General features: G+C 46.0%; 1 protein-coding gene across 1 annotated transcript in view; it reads left to right on the forward strand.

Annotated features, from left to right (window-relative positions):
* Window positions 1–3,147: 3,147 nt before the first annotated feature.
* Window positions 3,148–19,117, forward strand: part of LOC147897159 (uncharacterized) — a 41,087-nt gene continuing 25,117 nt past the window's right edge. The window contains exons 1-4 of the mRNA XM_087382045.1: window positions 3,148–3,582; window positions 4,072–4,463; window positions 4,783–5,082; window positions 14,745–14,873. Coding sequence (XP_087238171.1) covers window positions 3,216–3,582; window positions 4,072–4,463; window positions 4,783–5,082; window positions 14,745–14,873 — 1,188 coding nt within the window. The 5' untranslated portion in view covers window positions 3,148–3,215. The remainder of the gene's footprint in view (window positions 3,583–4,071; window positions 4,464–4,782; window positions 5,083–14,744; window positions 14,874–19,117) is intronic.

Raw genomic sequence — 19,117 nt, forward strand, 5'->3', positions numbered from 1 at the left:
ATGTGACATATAAAGGCCCTTTATCTCTTACACATAAGGCCAGGGCTAAGAAAACAGAGGTGAGTGCAAGGATGTGGAGGCTGGTCAAGTACTTACCAGATAGGTACCTATGCAACCATGACAACAAAGAAGCTTATTAAAAAGAATGTTTTTTTCCAAGTAGGACATAGAAAAAAGCATCAACATATAGATGAATCGCAATGCAATGGTTAGTGTAATCAAATATCTGCTTATCGAAAAAAGCATCTCAATTAGTCAATCCAGTATTAACACTAGTATGTGAAGCAAATAGCTACTTTACCCATAGCTAACGAAAAGGAATGGGCACACAACTGGATGAAAGTATGTGAAGATGGACCATAGGATGTTACTTCGGTCATGAGAAAGGACATTCCACAAAAAGTGCTAATGTATGTAAAGAAGTTGGCCAGTGAGCATGAAGTGAGGATATCAAGAAAACTCAACAAAGGCTTTCAATTTAAAATGTAGATAATTTCAAAATCTAGAAAGATTGTGAAGTACAGGGGAGTTTCATGTGAGGAATTCCAATGTGATGATTCAATATGAGGCAAGCCGCAACTCTTCTTCATCGTCGATGAACAATGAAGTAATGATATTTCAAATATCAACCATAGAATATGGTATGGTGCCATTAGTAGAGTGGGAGATAAAAGTAAGAGAGAATGCCCACCTCAAAGCTAGGCCCCCCAAAAAAACAATGTTAAAACGTTAGTGCCACCCCCGCTGTCTTCTCTCTCCTCTTTCTCCTTCAGCCACCTCCAAATGTATGACTTCCTCGTAAAACTTGGTTTTCCATCTTTGGGTGCAAACTTGTTGGACTTGAGTCTCAACCTACTACAGGCCTGCTACAATCAATCCTATGAACTCATCATTGCACCAGCTCATCTTGTCCTTCAGAGGTCTCATTAATAGCATTTTGTGTCAAGTTTTACTAACAAATGTACCTTCTCTATCATCTTTTAATGAAAATGTTAGTTTGCTCCTTAGCCCTACCCCTCCCACTGCAGGCCCACCACCTTGCCACCATCTCACTCCTATCCTCAATCCTACCCCTCCCACCACCTTGCCACCATCTCGCTCTCTTCCCAGTCTCACCATCTCCCTGCTCTCCTCCTCATTCCCCCTTCCCATCACTCCCCTTCTTCTTTTGCCACTTAGTCACCCTCCCCCCCCCTGCATCTCTCCCTCCACTCAGCCCCCGCTCTCTTACTATCTCCTCTCCCTCCTAGTGCCGGCCCCCTTGCCTTCCTTTCGTGACCATGACCACTTCCTTAGTATAGGAGCTCTATTGGTGAATGCCCTCGCGGGCCCTTCAACCAACCACCAGTAAATTGCAGTTACCAAGGAGTGGAGAAAATGAAATGAGGAGAACTATAAAAGGAGGAAGAAAGAAAGTAGCGAGAGGGGGAGGGAGAGAGTAATAGGGAATGGGGGCAAGGGGCGATTAGGGAGCAAGAGAGGGAGCAATCAAGATGAAAGAAAGTGGTGAGGGGGAGCAAGGAGGGAGGGCAAGGAACAATGGGAGGGATAGAGGGAGAGAGTGATGGAGGGAGAGACAGAGGTGAGGGGAGGGAGAGAGTTGTGGAAGGGGAAGGGAGAGTAGAGTATGGAAAGTGGGAGCAGAGGAAGGGATAGCAGTGAGGGAAAGTGGTGAGATGGAGCAAGGAGGGGAGGCATTAGAGGAGGTGGATGGAGTGACAAAGGTGAGGGGAGAGTGGAGAGAGATGGGGAGGTGATGGTGGGATTAGGGTGAGGGAGAGAGAAAGATTAGAGGCGCTTAGGGGAGAGCTAGAAGGCCTTATGTTAATTTGTCAGGGGGGGGTGATTTATCATTAGGGTGCTTGTAACTTACTTTGATTAATTCGGTTTTCCCCAAAAACTTCTCTAGGGCCACATATTATCACCAGAGATTTTCATACAATTCAAAGCTTTTGGGTACTGCGAGGACTGTTGTTTTGAGGATTAAGAGAATTTTAAGCCTAGTGAGAGAATCATGTAATCATTGGCCTCCAAGTCTTGCTTGTGAGTGGTGCATAAAAAATGGGATGATGGAAAGCAAAAAATGAAGTATGCTTGGTACAAGGTGTCAAAAGCAAAGCATCTTGTACAAAGAGAAGCCTTCGTCCTGTAAAAAGTGCTTCCAAAAGCAAAGCATCTTGTACAAAGATCAGCTTTTTCTTGGTCATGGTACAAGAATCGAGGCTGGCTTGTAAGTAAGTATAAAACGTATGAATGATAAGCTATATTGTAGGTCCTTGAAACCTCAAGCATTGCATTGCCTCGAGAGTGAGTCACCCCACATGGGCCACATGGTTCAATACCAAGGTCTTGAAAGGGTCAATGTTGGAAAGTTCCCAAGTTGGTTGAGGGAGGGTCATTGAGACTCCATGATTGATGGAAGATGGTGACTACAAGGATGGTATGTAGATTGGAGTGTAATGGTGCAAAGAAAAGAAGTATGGCCACCTAAGCAATATATGTGTACGTTCCCACACCATGCATCTAGATGAGAGAGTGGCACCTCATTCATTCACAATGTGGAGTTGGAGGTGGCGGGTTGCACATCTTTGTTTGAATGGGCATTTTGGAAAATGGTGGATTCGAACTCACACCAATGCTTGATGTTGTTGAACTCTGTGCGAGCTTCTGAATGACAAGCTTACACCTGCCCACCTATCCATTACCTCCCTCCATTACACCCAATGGTGGACGGCCTTTGTGTAGCCAACCCTTGATCAACGGCACGCTCGCTAATTTTTCATGTGGCCAGAATGGCCGATGCACGCTAGGCCTCTTGTCGGGCGCTAATTGTTCAAGTTGGATTCCTAGAAGGCCACTGCACATGCTATGCATGGAAGGAGGCCCGCTGTTGAGAGGGTCAAGACCCAACGCACCCATGGTCCCATCGAGGGGAGCCTGCCCAGGACCGCCGATGCTGCAAGCAGGAGGACTTGAATGTGGGCAGCCAGCTCCGATAGGCGGACACCGGGACCGTGCCGGGGGGTGGTGGTGGGCAGGTGTGAGGTGGACTCTCGAGGCCCCCGGTTTTTAGCGGTGTAAAAAAACCACTCGTGTGCACTGCATTGCGTTGTCTATAACTAAATAGGCAGTCAGCTGGCTATCAATTCAAAGGAAAAGGTGGCAGTTTAGCCTTTTTCTTCATCTTCGTCTTCTTCATCTTCTTTTTGTTCGCCATGCTCATCAGCTCCTTCTTCTGTCGACGAGCCCGTCCATGGCGCAATTTCATCCCCCCTTCGCCTCCCCATCGCCTCCTCCACACCCCAGGCCTTTACATTCATCACACCAGTGGCTTCCCCAGCCCCTCCTCCGTTGTCGTCTCCCTCGGCCTTTTCCACTCTTTGCAGAGTTCTTCTCCCTCCGGCCTTGGCTACTTTTGCCCCGTCGATATTTCTTCCGCAGGTCTTAGCAGGTCGAAGGTCCTCATAGACGCTTTTAAGCTTCCAGATGACTTGCAGTCCATGCGTGGCATCACGCAGGCCCGAGCGTTTGAACTTGTGGAACTCGACAAAGTGGACGATTTAATCGAAGAAGTTTACAGAGGTATGGACTCCAACGGCATTGATACTCTATGGATTCGATTGTCGGAGAGAGGAATCTCCTTGAAAACGTCGAAACTTTCATTCTCATTTTCGTAATCCATATCGTCTCAGGTATCTTTGCCCCAATGCAATCTTAATATCAACCTTCAAACATGTATGCATGGTTCATTCATTTTTTAGTGTTCTGTGAACGCCCAAGCAGCCGAGATAAGCACGCCACTGTCGCCAAGGTCACTAAGGTCAGGATAGGCTGGGAAGAAAACTCATTTGCCATTCTATCCGATTTAGAAGCCTTTAAAGTCCTTTTTTCTGGCAGAATTTTTACAATTGTAACTGTCTATAGATATAAATGACTAACGGAACGCATTGGGAAAAGTCCAAAATTTTTATTATTATTTAATGAAACAAGAAGAAATCGAAGTTTGATTATTACTGAAGTCTTTGCCTGACTCCGTTCTATTTTATGACTCCGTATGGTTGTGGAATGCAGCTTACGAGGCATACAAGCGTACTCATGACTTTGTTCTAGTGGAAGGCACCAGCTTGAAAAGAGCTGGAGACGATGCAACACTTCTGAATGCTAGGATTGCATCAACGTTAGGTTTGCCAGTGGTGATGGTGACAAACGCCAGAAAAGTTGCAGGTGTGGGGGAGAGGAGGATTGTGAGATGGGATCAGCTTGAATGGGAGAGAGATATAGTACTAAGTACCAAAGTGAGTGCTTCTGTACTGAAGCGAAATTTTGTTGATGTTTTGGGAGCAATAGTCTATCGCCTTCCAGCTACAAAGCGGGGAGACACGCTACTGCAGAAACATTTTCAAGAGATCAGAATTCCCTACCTTGGGGCAATCCCAGAGGATTCGATTTTGAAGTCCATCAAGGTAATACGAGGACCCAAGCCCCATAGACGGTTTACAGATGGTAACGCAGGAGTAGTCAAGTTAGAAGTTTGCTCACTTGGTTTTCTCTAGACGGACAGAAACAATTTTTTAATGTGATGTTAATACTAGTGGGTATTTAGATTTTCCTTGCAAGGAGTCCTTGCGGGACAATGATACATGATTAAGGGGAACTGTCTCTTATCAAGGGTGTCAGTTAGCCATGCCTGCCACTCAATTCGATGCATGAAATTCTTTATTTCTTATCTGTGAGGACGGACTTGTAATCAGCTTTGATACTATTATTGCATGTCTTTTGCAGGTTGATGATATTGTTGCAGCTTTGGGAGCAAATGTTTTGTATGGAACTCATGGTGCTATTGCTAACTCAATGGAATCTAGTCACTTTGTGGCTGCAACACCACCGTTGTCAGATGTTCTTTCGCAGATAAAAACCTTGAAGGACCTTTCCGAGAGTATTGTTGTCATTAGTGATGCAGGGCGCCCTGATATATTATTGGGTCTGATCGATCTACACCAGTCTGGATCATTTCCAAACGTATCTGCAATTGTCCTCACCGGTGGAGAGCAGCCACAGCCTGAGGTGGACCAGCTAATAAAGGTTTGTGAAGCCATCCAATAATTCTTCTCAGCCTCATTGTGCCTGGAATGCATCTATGGAAAAGTGGGTGCGAGGCCTCATGGACATCAGTAGGTTGACTTTGTGTAAACAGCACCGCGGAAGTGTAGTGCTAAAACTTAATTGTGACTACAACTATTTCGATTCAGAAGATGAAATTTTTATGTCCCTCTTTTGACAAATTTGTTCATCTTCCGTTGTAGCTGCTCGTTCACAGAATGTAAGACAGTTTCAATGAAAATGCCATGCCTCAAGTTGCTGGGGGCCAAAGCGTTACTGATATTGAGGATAATGCTATCTACAAAGCATGGAGGAGGAGTACTAAATGAAGAAAGATAAAGAGGGAAAGAAGACTCACAATTAGAAGTCCATTCCAAATTTTGCATGGCTATCCATGGGCTACTTCTCCAAGGTCCACTATATGTGAGATAACTCTACACCAAATGGAAGTCCCCTCCTTAACTCCGCATAAAGGGGAAAAAGGGGCCTCTTCTCCTCATTTCTCTAAAGAGCCTAATAACACTACTTCCTTTTACAGTTTCCCCGCCCACGAAATGCCTCCCTTTATATAGAATAGACACATGGGTATACCTGCAAGCGAGCATCATGAAAGATACATGCGTCAAACAAAAACCAACTCCATGCCAAACATACATGTGATCATGAGTGCATCCCTATCCTATAATCCACTTATCACCAAAACATTAGTGTCTCATTTTGCTACATCATACATGTGTAACGAGTGGCCTGGTAGGCTGCCACATGCATAATGGTAGGCTGCTCCAAAGGATCTAGGCCTCTTTTTAAGCCATCACCCCTTACAAAGCATTCCTATAATTTAACTCTTAAAACCCACCATTAAATATGCCGCAACGTGATACACCTCCATAAGCCTTCCCCTCAAATATACCCCGAATCATTAATTCCCATATTTGGGACAAGGAGTCACATCAGCCAAATGACCCATGAATTTATCCGCAAAATGACAATGAAAAATGATGGCTAAAAGAAACGCCATGTGCCCAAGAGAGTATCTGTCAATCGTCCCACTCATTCTGAATACCTATATTTCTGATCGGTTGGACTTGTCACTGCAAGTCCTAGAGTACCCCTCCATCGTAGTTTCTTTCAACAGCTTTGGCGCTGATCTTGCCACAGCACCACCAATGGTCTCTTGGCCATTGGCATGGGACAAGCAGAAAGAGGTTTGCAGGGAGGAAAAAAAAAGTGAGGAGAAGGGTGGCACTGCTGCCGAGGAAAGGTGAAGGGAAGAGCTGCTATGGGAGCATCCCGGAGGGAGGGAGTGAAGAGAAGGAAAGGAAAGCTGCAATGAGGTGAGAGGAGAAAGAAAGAGGTGAGAGGGAGGCAAGAGGCAAACATTACATGCCAAATTTGTACCTCACTCCGTAGGCATCGCATAGCTGTATTCAGAGTGAAGCACAGTTTGCAAGCAGCAAACTTGTACCTCACTCCATAGGCATTGCATAGCTGTATTTAGAGTGAAACACAGTCTACAAGCAGCAGCAAAACAAGCAGGTCCATCAAGAAACATGTACTTTGTGTAGAACCAAGTACGGCTTTACCAGGCTTGGAGCATCGCCCTGATATTCTGAATTTTGGGGCCTTCACTCCTTTAACTGGATCGGTGTCCATCACATCTTTCTCAAGATTTTCCCAAAACCGTCATTTTTGGGGGGTCCTCACAAATTGTCATTATTTTTACAATGAGTGACAGAAAACTAGAGAAGCAGCCTTCATGTGCTGTAAAACTAGCATCACCTCTGAACTCCTTCTGAATGAGTGACAGAAAACTAGAGAAGCAGCCTTCATGTGCTGTAAAACTAGCATCACCTCTGAATGAGGTCATACTTCCTCTCCAACAACAGATTTCAGGATCTAGAGGAGAGAGTGAAAGTGGTTGAGCTCAAACTAAACAAGCCAACTCCCCACTCAGTTCTAGATGATGAATCAGTCTCTATCCAAATAGAAGAGATGCATAAGAAGCTCAATGGAGAGAACCAAGAGAAGCTCAAAGGAGAAGTGTAGAGCTCCTTAGATGCACAGGTGTCTACACGATTGCAGAAGGACATAAATGAGGAATTTGAAAGGCTGCTCAACTCAAAGAAGCTCAGGTGTTTTTTTTTTGGTTAGGGAGGCAATATCCCTTTAATACCGGTAGAGAAGACCACTTCCTAGGCGCTCCCCGCTCCCTCCTGCTGCCATCCTCGCTGCTCCCTCCCTCCCCTCCTTGCTGCTTCCTCCCTCCCCCCTACCCTCGACTCCCCTCCTCTTCTGCTGCTGCAGCCCCCCCTGCGCGCTGCCTCCTCCCCCTGCGCGTTGCCTCCCCCTTGTGCGCTACCTCCTCCCCCTTGCCTGCTGCTCCCCCCTGCGCTGCTGCAGCACCCCCCCCCCCCCTTGCGCGCTACCTCTTCCCCTCTGTGCGCTGCCTCCCCCCTGCGTGCTGCCTCCTCCCTCCCCTCCCCCTTGCCTGCTGCTCCCCCCTGCGCTGCTGCCAGCCCCCCCCCCCCCCCCCCCCCCGCACTGCTGCCAGCCCCTCCCCCTCCCTCTCCTCCACTCCTCCTCTCCTCTTTCCTCCCCTCCTCTTCCTTCTTCCTCCCCCTTTGCTGCGCCCTCTTCTTCCTCTCCTCTACTTGCTGACTCCTCTCCTTGCTCATTCCTCTCTCTCTCTCCTTCCTTTCACCCTCTCCCCTGGAAATGCCCTGGTTCCGATGGTATTACTCCTTCTTTCTTTATAGCCTTTTGGGATATGATAGGTGATCCTATTACTTCAGCCCTGCAGGGCATTTGGGACTCGGGTGAGATGCCTGACTCACTGACCGAGGGACTCATACACCTTATCCCGAAACGTGGCAACAGGCGAAACGTGGCAACAGGAATTTTGTATCCCATTGGAGACCCATCACTCTGTTGGGCACTTTATACAAAATCCTTGCCAAGGCGATCAGCATCCGATTGCAGCCCCTTCTTCCAGACCTCATCCATGATACTCAGACAGGCTTTGTGCATGGCACGAGCATATTTGACAATATCTTTTCCTTTTGGGAAGCCTCAGAGTGGGCTATGCAGAGCGGGCAGAGGCTGGCAGTTCTACTCCTGGACTTCGAGAAAGCCTATGATAGAGTAGATTGGGGTTTTCTTGAGGGCACTCTTCTACGGTTTGGATTTTTCAGATGCTTGGATTAGAGGGGTGGCCTCCCTTTACATGTCAGCTAACAGCCATGTTTTGATTGGAGGCGTAAGGGGTGATAGGTTTCAGATTTCCAGATTAGTTCGTCAGGGATGCCCTTTAGCCCCCTTCCTCTTTCTTTTTGTGGCAGAAGCTATGAGTATCTTCCGTAGATCTCAGGCTGAGCTTTTTGGGTTGAGATTGCCCTTGAGACAGGAGCAAGAGCTTCTTGACTGTGAGTTGGCTGATGACACTCCTATTTTTATTGAGGCCTCTTCGCATTCACTTGATTCTTTCCGGACAGCCTTGGATTTTTTTTGCTCAGCTACAGGGGCACACATTAACTGGCATAAATCCTTTGGCTTTTGGATTAGTGATGAGGACACTTTAGGCTGGGGAGGTTACGTTGGCTTTTCCTAGATTCAGAGGGGTGTTCCTATCAAGTATTTGGGATGCCAGGTAGGATTGGGCATCTCTCCAGCACAGCAGTTTGCCCCAGTACTAGAAAGTATAAGGAAAAAGCTTCTTTTCTGGAGCTCTGCCAAACTCGACCTTGCATCTAGAGTTGTGGTAGTGAAACAGGTTCTCTTGGCCACCGCTTGGTTTGTGTGTTCTTGCTGGTGCCGGTCTAGGGATTGCATCACTCAGCTTATTAGACCAGTCAGGAATTTTTTATGGAGTGGACTTGATGGCACAGCAGATGTTGCAGCGAGGGTGGCCTGGGAGACCATTATTCTCCCTACATCTGAAGGGGGCCTAAACATCATTGACCCGGACTTGCAGTGCAGGGCATTGCTTTGTAAGGTGGTGTTGAGGGGACTCATGCCTGGGCAGGAACCTTGGAAGGATTTCTTTTTTGGACGCATTCAGGCTTGCACACCAACCTTGGGAGATGATTGGGTGGACAGCCCAAGATGGATTTTTACTTCAGCCCCTCTCAGATCTCCTGCCTCTCCTCTCATGTCTGCTATCCTGAAAGCTTGGGGGAGCTTTAGGAATACTCTTCGAAGGGTTCCGTCCTCTACCCTGGATAGAGATTGATAGGTAGCCGGTCATTTGGAATGATAGTATACTTGATGAGCATGGCAGACCACTGGGCACTTCCCATTACATGCAATGGTCTAGATGGGAGAGAGGCCCCGCCTACACAGTAGGTACTTGGAAGGCATTTATCAGGCTACCTGAGGATCAAAGACTGCAGTCCGTGAGTCACCTCAGAGGGGTAGCACGCAGGGTTCAGCAGATAGATGCAGCCATCCCGGTGGAATGGGCAATTGAGTTGCCTATTACTTCCACCACTTGGATGGGAGCTTTTTCGAGGACAGCAGTTCCTCTACAGGTGATCGCTCTTCGAGGTCTCGGAGAAGATGCACTGGTCTTTGACGTTGGGGATGGAGGTATACTCTCTAGATCCACGGATGATATTCTTCTAGAGGTTGCCTTTCAGCCTGTCAGGATTGCTGGTTTTGTGGACCATGGAGCGGGCTTGGAGTGGTACTTAGACCCCGACCCTCTGCTTTTGGCCTGGGATCTTGGGAGGTTGTGGTTGTATAGAGGTGCACCTATCGGGTGCTTGCAGTGGGACCCAGGAGAGTGGGAGTGGATAGATCATGGGCACCGAGAGAGGGGAATCCCCTTTTTTCGTTTCACTGTTGGTAATGCCAGGAGATTTTAGCTGAACAGTAGGGGTTGGGTTCCCTCCAGAGCCCCCCATTGGGATAGCTTCTTCATCACTGCAGATTTGCGTAGGAATTTCTGGAGGAGACTCTGGAAAACCCTCAGAAATAGAAAGATCACTCTTTTCTTTTGGCTTTCTATTCATGGAGGGATTGCAGTGAACTTGTGGAGATCACGTCTTGGGGCTGATCCCACTTGCCCTCGCTATCATTCTGTAGAGGAGTCAGTGCGACATTGCCTTTGGGACTGCAGTCAGGCGAGGACTATTTGGAAAGGGGTTGCGAGGATACTCAGCATTTTTCATACTTTCCCTTTCTTCATGACTTGGGGCTTGGTCGCATGATTATCCCTTACTGGGCCCCAGGTGTTTTATGAGGGTGAGCCTTCTTCTTGGGCACTCTCGGTCCGCCGGCAGGTGATAGAGCCCTGCTCTCATGTACCACTTACTCCCTTCAGGGCTTCTCATGCTTCAGTGGACACCTCTTGGGAGATCTTGGCTAGCATTTCCTCTTGGCACATTTGGAGAGCCAAATGTACAGAGGCCTTGGATGGCATCCAGATACACCCTTCACAGGTGTTCATGGATATTTGGACTGACACAGTTCACACTTTGATAGCCATTTGGGCTAGCATGCAGGGCCCTTCACGGGCAGCCTCTTCTAGAAGGACCGTTTTTCTTCGAGTTTGGAAGGGTTCTCCCTTTTTCTCGGAGGTTTCTACTGGATTGAGATGGCACTATCAGCCCCAATTCTTTCTTTTTGGCTCTTGAGCTTTTCATGCATTGCATGGTGTATCCCGTATGGAGCTTGCTCTAACGGTTTTCTTTAATACTTAATAGAAGTCTCTTTTTGGGAAAAAAAAAAAAAAAGAAGCTCAGGATTGGAGGGTTACCGGACCGGACAACTGCAATATAGAAAAAGATTCTTGGGAAGAAACCTGAAAAAAACTCAGGAAAGCTTTTCCAGGCATTAATTTAGTAGATCTATACTTTGAGATAGGACAAGGAGCGCATGGTATTCTTACTTTCGAGACAAGAGCTGAAACAATGCAAGTTCTTAGACAGTTCAACAAGTTGAAAGGTCTACAAGTGTTGATTGCAAAGAAACTCACAAAAACTTAGGTAAAGAACAAAATATCTGAGTCAGCAATGTTGAAGGCAGCTAGAAAAGAAGGCAAATGGGCCGTTTACCAAGATGGCAGGGCATTGATTAAGGGTTTTAAAGCTAAACCAACAGACCTCTATAATGGATGTTTGATTCCTATTTGTCTTCTTCTATTCTAAGTTTTTTTAAAAATTAGCTATATTGGTTGCACTAGTTGTATTCATGCTAGTTTTCTTATGTACTGGTTGAACCAGGTGTAATCGGAACGTCACGTGGCTATTTCATGTCTTTTAAGAGATAAAACGGGGAAAAAAAATCAGCCCAAAAAAAGAGTTTCCAAAATGCTGTATGACATCCTTCAAAGTGTTGCTTTGTCCCTCACACTACCTTTTGCTCTATGTTGTGAGGCATATCATATCTATGCATTGAGGTCATCTTGTATCTCTCAGACAAGACCTAACAACTGAAACAGACACTAAAGGGCATGCAACAATAGACCAAAGGACACAACAAGGGTAATCGGTTGTAAGGTTCACAGATAGTATTGCCTTGAATGCAAAGTCACGTTCCATGAAATAATATGTGCTTGATGGTGCAAGTGTTTTCTGCAATAGACGTACTCAGTGTCAAAAACCCATTCAATGAACAGTTTTTCTCATTGCTTTTGTGTCTCCCTCACACTACGTCTCACTCCATGCAAAAATACTTAATTTTCATTCCTACTTTGAGTACCTTAGCGTCCATCCGCTGCTTCCATGGTCTCTAGATATCATTCCAACTTTTCTATCCCATTTAGCAAAATATCTATGGAAGAAATGAACCCTTCCCATAGTGTGGACACCAATTTTCAGATCATGGTGGCTAGTACCACAATTTTCTGCTCATTCCCTAGCTGTGCCTTCCATTAGGCACCGTCTCTCTCTAAAGAGGTTTTTCTCATGGAAGAAAAAGTGGTTTTCTTCGCTAAAGATGAGAATGAGGTGCAAGCACACTTGGATGCTTGGAGTAATTCCTGACACTGCTAAAAAATGCAGGTCAACACATCGAAACAAACAGATACATTTCACACTCAAAAGGAGAGACTTTGGAAACAGTCACTTCATACAAATATCTAGGGCTGGATTTTACAGACAATTACAAATGGAATGCATGTGTGAAACAGAGAATTTTGGGAGGTTTAAAAGCGTTGTACAGTTTCCAAAACAAATGCAAAGAGGCACATCCCCTCCCCTAAAGAAAGAGACTTTTATTAAGTAGGAACAAAACCCACGAGAGCAAGCTCAAAGCAGAAATACAACATACAGTGCATAAAATAAAGCCTCAAGATGGCCCAAAAAGGCTCCTCAAAAAGAGGTAGAAAATATCCAAGGTTGAGACTGAAAATGCCATCTGAACCCTAGAGAGGGCTCCAAGAAGAAGGGGGAGCCTCTCCATTCCCTAAGGAAAGTAACTTTGTAGAAAAAGCTGCCCGGAACGACCCTTGCATGCTCATCCAAGTGGCCATCAATGTATGTATAGTATCTGTCCAGAAATTGGCCAAAGTGGGAGAGGGGTAGACCTGGGAATTATCCAAGGCCTCTTTGCATTTGGCTCTCTAGATATGCCACGCTGAAATGCTCGCTAGAATCTCCAAAGAGGAATCCACAGAAGCATGCACCGCTCTGAAGGGTGAGGTTGGAACATCATCCAGAGAGCATGACTCAGCTAAGTATCGCTGAATTGAGAAAGCCCACAAAGAGGCATGCCTCTCATAAAATATCTGAGGACCTGAAAGGGAAATCCAAGCAGCTGAACACCCACCCTATGTTATAAAGAAAGGGTGGTGGACAAAGGTATTGAAGATCCTGGCAATCCCTTTCCAGATAATCCTCCCCTTTTTAAAATCCCATAAGCAATGTTGAACCGATTCCACCATAGAGTGGCAACGAGCACATGTAGACTCTGGATCTCCACAAGTTAACTACAATTCCATCATGAATAGAAAGCCAAAAGAATAGAGTGATTTTTCTTTTCCTCTGGGACTTCCAAAGTCTCTTCCAAAGATTTTTTGCAAATCAACATAAATCTGAAAGTTCTCCACTCTGGAGGGTCTCTAGCCTCTACAACAGATCTGAAACCTCTTACATTGTAAGAAAAGAAGGTGAGGCTCTTCTCTCGATGCCCTTCATCAACCTTTATACTACCCTGGATCCCACTGCAAATACTTTACGGGGACTCCACCATAGAGCCACAATCTCCATGAACCCAAGGCCAAGAGAAGTTGGTCGGGGTCTAGATACCACTGAGAATCCGAGCCATGTTCCATAAAGTCACAATGACCCTGATAGGCTGAAATGCAATCTTTAGTAGAACATTGTTTTAAGATCTCGAGAGCCTACCTCCCACGTGGACATCAAAAGCCAAGGCATCCTTGTGTGATCGTGGTAAAGCAATAACGTGAAGGGGAATGCCCGAACCGGTAAAAGCTCCCATCCGAGTGGAACACGAAATAGGCATATCATCCATCTCCATACAGTCCACTGGAATGGCTGCATCAATCTACTGGATCCTCGCTGCACTTCCTCTGAGATGACTTACGAATTGCATTTTGCGGTCCTGTAGAAGCTTTTTGAAAGCTTTCCACCAAGATCTATAGAGGAGGCGGGGCCTCTCTCCCATCTAGACCACTGCATGTAATGTGAATGGCCAAGTGGTATGCAGTGCTCATCAAGTATGCTATCATGCCACATGACAGGATGCCTATAGATCTCTACCAAAGAAGTTGAGGGAACTCTCCACTGAGTATTTCTAAAGCTGATCCAAGCTTTCAGAATAGCAGTCATAAGGGAAGAGGAAGGAAACTTGAGGGGTGCTGAAGTAAGAATCCACCTAGTGCTGCCTACCCAGTCTGACAAAATATGAAGAAGGGAGAGGAGAAGAGTGGAGCTGAGGAGAGAGGGCACAGCTAGAGAGCACATCACAAATGACTAATTGTACACTAGATTTAGTTGAAAATGTAGAATATATACAATCAGCCTTGCTTTGTTGACAGTACTTGGTGAACATTGATAAAGCCACCGATCAAGAATGGCTATAAGTCATGTGTGTATGATAACCAGTGAGTTGGTGAGGCCATTTTGCACTGAGAAGAACCCCATACTCCATCATCAGGCAATCCAAATGATGCAGTATATTTTATTGTTGTATCAGAGACTGATCTAATGTTTTACTTTTGATGGAGCCAGAGGGCAATTGTTAGCAGTAAAGATTCTCAATTGTAATCAGTCTATTGTCTGCTACTAACCAGATACCTGGCAAGAAGCACAAATTGGATCAGTCAATGCATGAACTTAGCACCAAGTCATTTCAGTCGGCCAACTATCCTTGTCAGTTTAACAAATTTGTCCTGTTAATTGGCTGGTTGACAGTCAAGTACCAAAGTGTGAGTGCACATATGTTTTATTGACAACATTATACTAAGATCACAGCAGTCAAATCTCGTTGGTCAATGTCGATACAGCGGTTTAACATTAATATGAGACGACTTGGTGTTTTCAGCAAACTGCGGGGGGGGAAATGATATAGTTACATTACTTATTCGATTAGCATGCTCTTAGACGATGTGAAAATTAGCAAGTCTGTAACCCATATATACAAGTTATGTATTAAAAGGACGCAATCTCTTCGTTTCTTTTCAGGAACGACCATTGGAAAAGTTACCTCCCATTCTTCTCAGTCCAGAATCTTCATTTGACACTGCAGCCACTCTGGCAGACCTAGAAGGGCGGATATCCCCAGATTCTCAGCAAAAAATCAAGCATGCAGAGGTAAAAGCTCTAGAAGAAAATGTGTTTGATGGTCCTTGATTTGATTCCAAAATATAAACTTTTGCCATTGTTATGTACAAAAGCATTCTGGATCAGATACTAAACAAGAGAATTAGAGTTACAATTTATGAACTTAAATCATAAAACAAGTGTTAAAACACTTCTATAAAAGCCTTAATGGTAGGAACTTGCACAACATGCTATTGGGTGTGAATAGTCAGCCCTGTCTCTTGGTAGTAAAATAAACCTTAGATATGGATTTGCGTAGGATGCAATAGTAAGGGAACAAATTTCCAAAATCATAAGCATCTCTGCCAACCTTTTCCTCAGTAAGTGTCGGAAACCCTGCAGAAAATATTTGTGTGAGATGAGGGAAATATGACCTGCCAAACCAGACACCTCAACAAACAATCCAGATAGCAGCTTCAAGCCTTGGTTTTGCACAGGAAAATATGGGAATATACGACCGATATTTTATCACGTTAAGTTTGGAAGTATAGGCATACCTCACATGTGGAATTGTGGGTTTTTAATCAATTGGTAGAGTGCGACATGACTTCACATTATGAACCTCATTAGCTCTTGTTTTCGATTAACAGAGTATGTCATGTCTTGGCATCATGCACCTCCTTATTGGCTCATTTTGAATACTGCTCAGGATTGGGATCCACAGATACTGCTTTTGTGTTTGCATGTTGAGGATGTAGGGGTTCTTCCTGTTGCAAATTTAAGGTTTGGGTAAAGCTTCTGCTCTCCCATTCCTTTTTCATCATTGAAACATGATACATTATCAGTTTTCTATGGCAACACCTTCAAAGGATGGTTGTACGGGCTTGGCCAAGAATAGGGCAAGTCTTTTTTTTTCACATTGGGCACCATTGTTATGTGCAAGGTTGGCAATTTCAGGGGCAGCCCTTGGCTCTGTGAGGACATATCAGTGGCTGCAGATTGAGGCTGTGTGTTTTGCCTAATGCATGAGAATAAGCATTCTCTGCAAGGAGACTTGACTTGGACTCTTAGGGTAAGCAGACGGAGCAAGAAGGAGGATGTGACTGTTATCAAATTGCAGCTAACTAGTCAGCCACTGCCTGACCTAGAAACTTAAACCATGTGTTAATCAGGTTGGTTACTTGACTTGGACTCTTAGGGTAAGCAGACGGAGCAAGAAGGAGGATGTGACTGTTATCAAATTGCAGCTAACTAGTCAGCCACTGCCTGACCTAGAAACTTAAACCATGTGTTAATCAGGTTGGTTAACTTGCCAACAAGCCAGCCTGGCTGACCAAGCTGGACTGCAAGGCATGACAACCAGACGTAGCTGTTATACAGTGATATCCATTTGCTGGATCATTCATGCATGCTGGAGCATCCCAGTTCCAGTTATTGTATAATGTTACTCCTTTGCTCATGTTGTATAGTCTGTGCTGCTTATGTAAAACTCCCTCTTCATGATATGAGTTGTTGCATATCTCCTTTTTTGCACGGACATCTCTTTATTTGGCCTGTAAATAGTGTAGTGTAATGTAAATTCAGCTTGGCTACAAGCTGCTCCAACCTGCTGTCAAACTCAATTCCACCTGCCACCCCCCCGCCCCCCCCCCTCCCAATCACCATCTCTCCCTTCCCGCCTCACCTCGTCTACACCCTGTTCTCCACTTGCTTCCTTCCACTCAGCCCTTGCTAGCCTATAGGACTTCTTCCTCCCCTGGTATTTGGCTACTCCTCACTTCCCTGTTTTCCCCATTGCCATAACACGGACTCTCAAACAACACGCACTCACACACACAGAGGAATTCCTAAGTCGGCCTTAGGCTATAGTCCAAGCTCTACTAGGGAAACAAGCACTAATACCTATCACATTTTCAGTTAAACCACTTAATAACATTAGAATTTCCAAATAGCCATTACTTAGGAATTAACACTTACACACATATCATTCAAAATTTCACACAAGAGATAGAGTAGAGAAAAGAAAAGGCAACAGCACCTGATGGGGTGTGAATGAGGTACACCCTCTACCTGGGCTAATCCCAACTATATTTCTTTTTTCCAATGATTAATTACAAAAGTAATTCAGATCCCCGGATAGAACCCAAGGAAGACCTAGAATACATGTTGGGAATATTACAACGGTCTCTTCCAAAGTGAGGAAACATGGGATATGAGAACCTAAACTATCAAAAAATAGCCACAGATCTCCAATTGAAAAAAGGCCCAAAAATTCTCCAGGTAGATCCCAATCCCAGCAAAACACCCATTTGAGATCTATGAGTTCATTGTATGGGCACCAACCTGTTCTTGAAATTCTGAAACACAAAAATTCTGAAACACAAAACTTTATATTGTAAACAGTTAGCTCTAGCGATTTTAGTCAGAAAAATTATAAGAATCAATATTTTTCAAACCTAACATAGCCAAAAAATTTAGAACTCGTGCGAAGAGAGTCGTGGAACACTCATGCTCCAAATCCTTTTGCACTTGCTGCAGCTCGTCTTTTGAGAAAGTGACAGTTCTCGCGGCCGGTGTGAGCGGAGACGGATTGACTGAATGGGAACCCATTCGTCAACCGAGGTGTGTTGGCCGATTCAAACACAAAAAATAAATATCCTGAAACTTAGGAGACCCCTATAAAAGAATAGGGGTACTCCAGATGAAGGAGAGGGTGAAAGAAGAAGGGAGAGAGAAGAAGAAGCCAGGAGGAGGAAGGGAGAGGAGGGGAGGATAGAGGAGAGGAGGAGTGGAGGAGAGGGGGAGGAGAGGGGAGGAGAGGGGGCCGGGAAGGGGAGGCAAAGAGAGAGAGGGGGGGGGAGCAAGGAAGAGCGGGGGGAAGGGGAGGGGGCGTGGGGGGTCGTGCAGGCAGCAACGCGGGGGGGCCGTGCAGGGAGGCAGCAACACGCGGGGGGGAGTAGGCTGCAGCAGGGGGGAGCAGCAGCAGGCGCGGGGGGGAGCAGGCTGCAGCAGATAGGGAGGGAGGGGCAGCGCACAGGGGAGAGGGCAGCGCGTGGGGGAAGAAGGGGGGAGAGGGGGGGAGAGGAGGGGGCAGTGAGGAGGGAAGGGAGGGGGCAGCGAGGAGGGGAGCAGGAGGAGCGGGGAGCAGCAGCAGCGGATGATATCAATATCTCCCCTCTAGGTCACAAGCTAGAGATTGGATGCTTGCGGCGCTTCCTCAGGAGCTCGCCCCCCACCTTAAGGATGTTCGTTTGTTGGGACGAGGTTCCTTTCAGGTGTGCCTAGATTCCCCGGACATCACGAGAGACCTGCTACAGGTCGGGTTTCTACTTCTAGGCTACAGGAGGATTTTTTTGTTTCCTTTTCAACTGGGATTTGACCCAGTTGAAGAGGACAAGTAGGGAGTTTCTGTTTTCATCAGGTTCCCTGGTCTCCCCTCAGTTTATCACCGGCTTCTTTCAGTTATTGGAGAGAGGTTTGGTGTGATAGCAGAGATCCCCCCTCTTCCTGGCGAGCCCTCTTTGGCTGCTGAGGCGGTCAGGATGGATGGGGTACCTAACTAAGGTGGCATACTAACTGAGCCACTAACTAGAGTACATAAAGATAGCTGTCATCCAACAATTATGTTAGGTCATTGTCCAGGACCTCAATATTTCAGATAACCACATCATGCTACAGCGACCCGATCGGTCTTTCTTCCGCCAGAGATTTGAGGTTGCAGGTCGACTTCGCCAGAGATTGCCCAAAGAAGAAAAAGAGGCCCAGAAAGCAATCACCTCGTACTAGCTTACGACAGAGAGCAGGAGCAGGACCTACTGTTTCACAGGCACGGCCTCAGACACTGGCTCCTCCCCTCCTAGGGCTACTCGAGTCCCTTCTGCACCCCGCACCACCTCTGGCCCACGGTGGGTTCCGGTCACGGTTAGGCCCTCTACTTCAGTGGTGACATCTGATCGTGAACATAGCTATTTGCAACATGCTGCTTTCAAGGCTATGGTTACTGAAGCATCTCTTTCTCTGGCAGACATACTGTGTATCACTCTTCTAAGTTCAGACTGCCCTGCATTGGCCTGTAACTGTTGCGCTAATAACTGTTGCAAGGCATCCTCAAGTAATGCAATCCTGCCAGATAAGGTGTGAGCTACTGGGCGCGACACCTGTTGGGTCGGCCGGACTCCTGACTCACCAGGGGCCCTTCTGGAAGCCCCTTCTTCTGCTTCCATTCAGGTCAATGGGTGTGTTTTTTTTTTTTCTTTTTTAATTTTAATTTAACACCGCTAAAACACTGCCTTTAC

Source organism: Dipteris shenzhenensis, chromosome 11 (assembly GCF_047967505.1).
Source record: "Dipteris shenzhenensis isolate YYH24624 ecotype China chromosome 11, Dip_SZ_1.0, whole genome shotgun sequence".
Lineage (NCBI taxonomy): Eukaryota > Viridiplantae > Streptophyta > Polypodiopsida > Gleicheniales > Dipteridaceae > Dipteris > Dipteris shenzhenensis.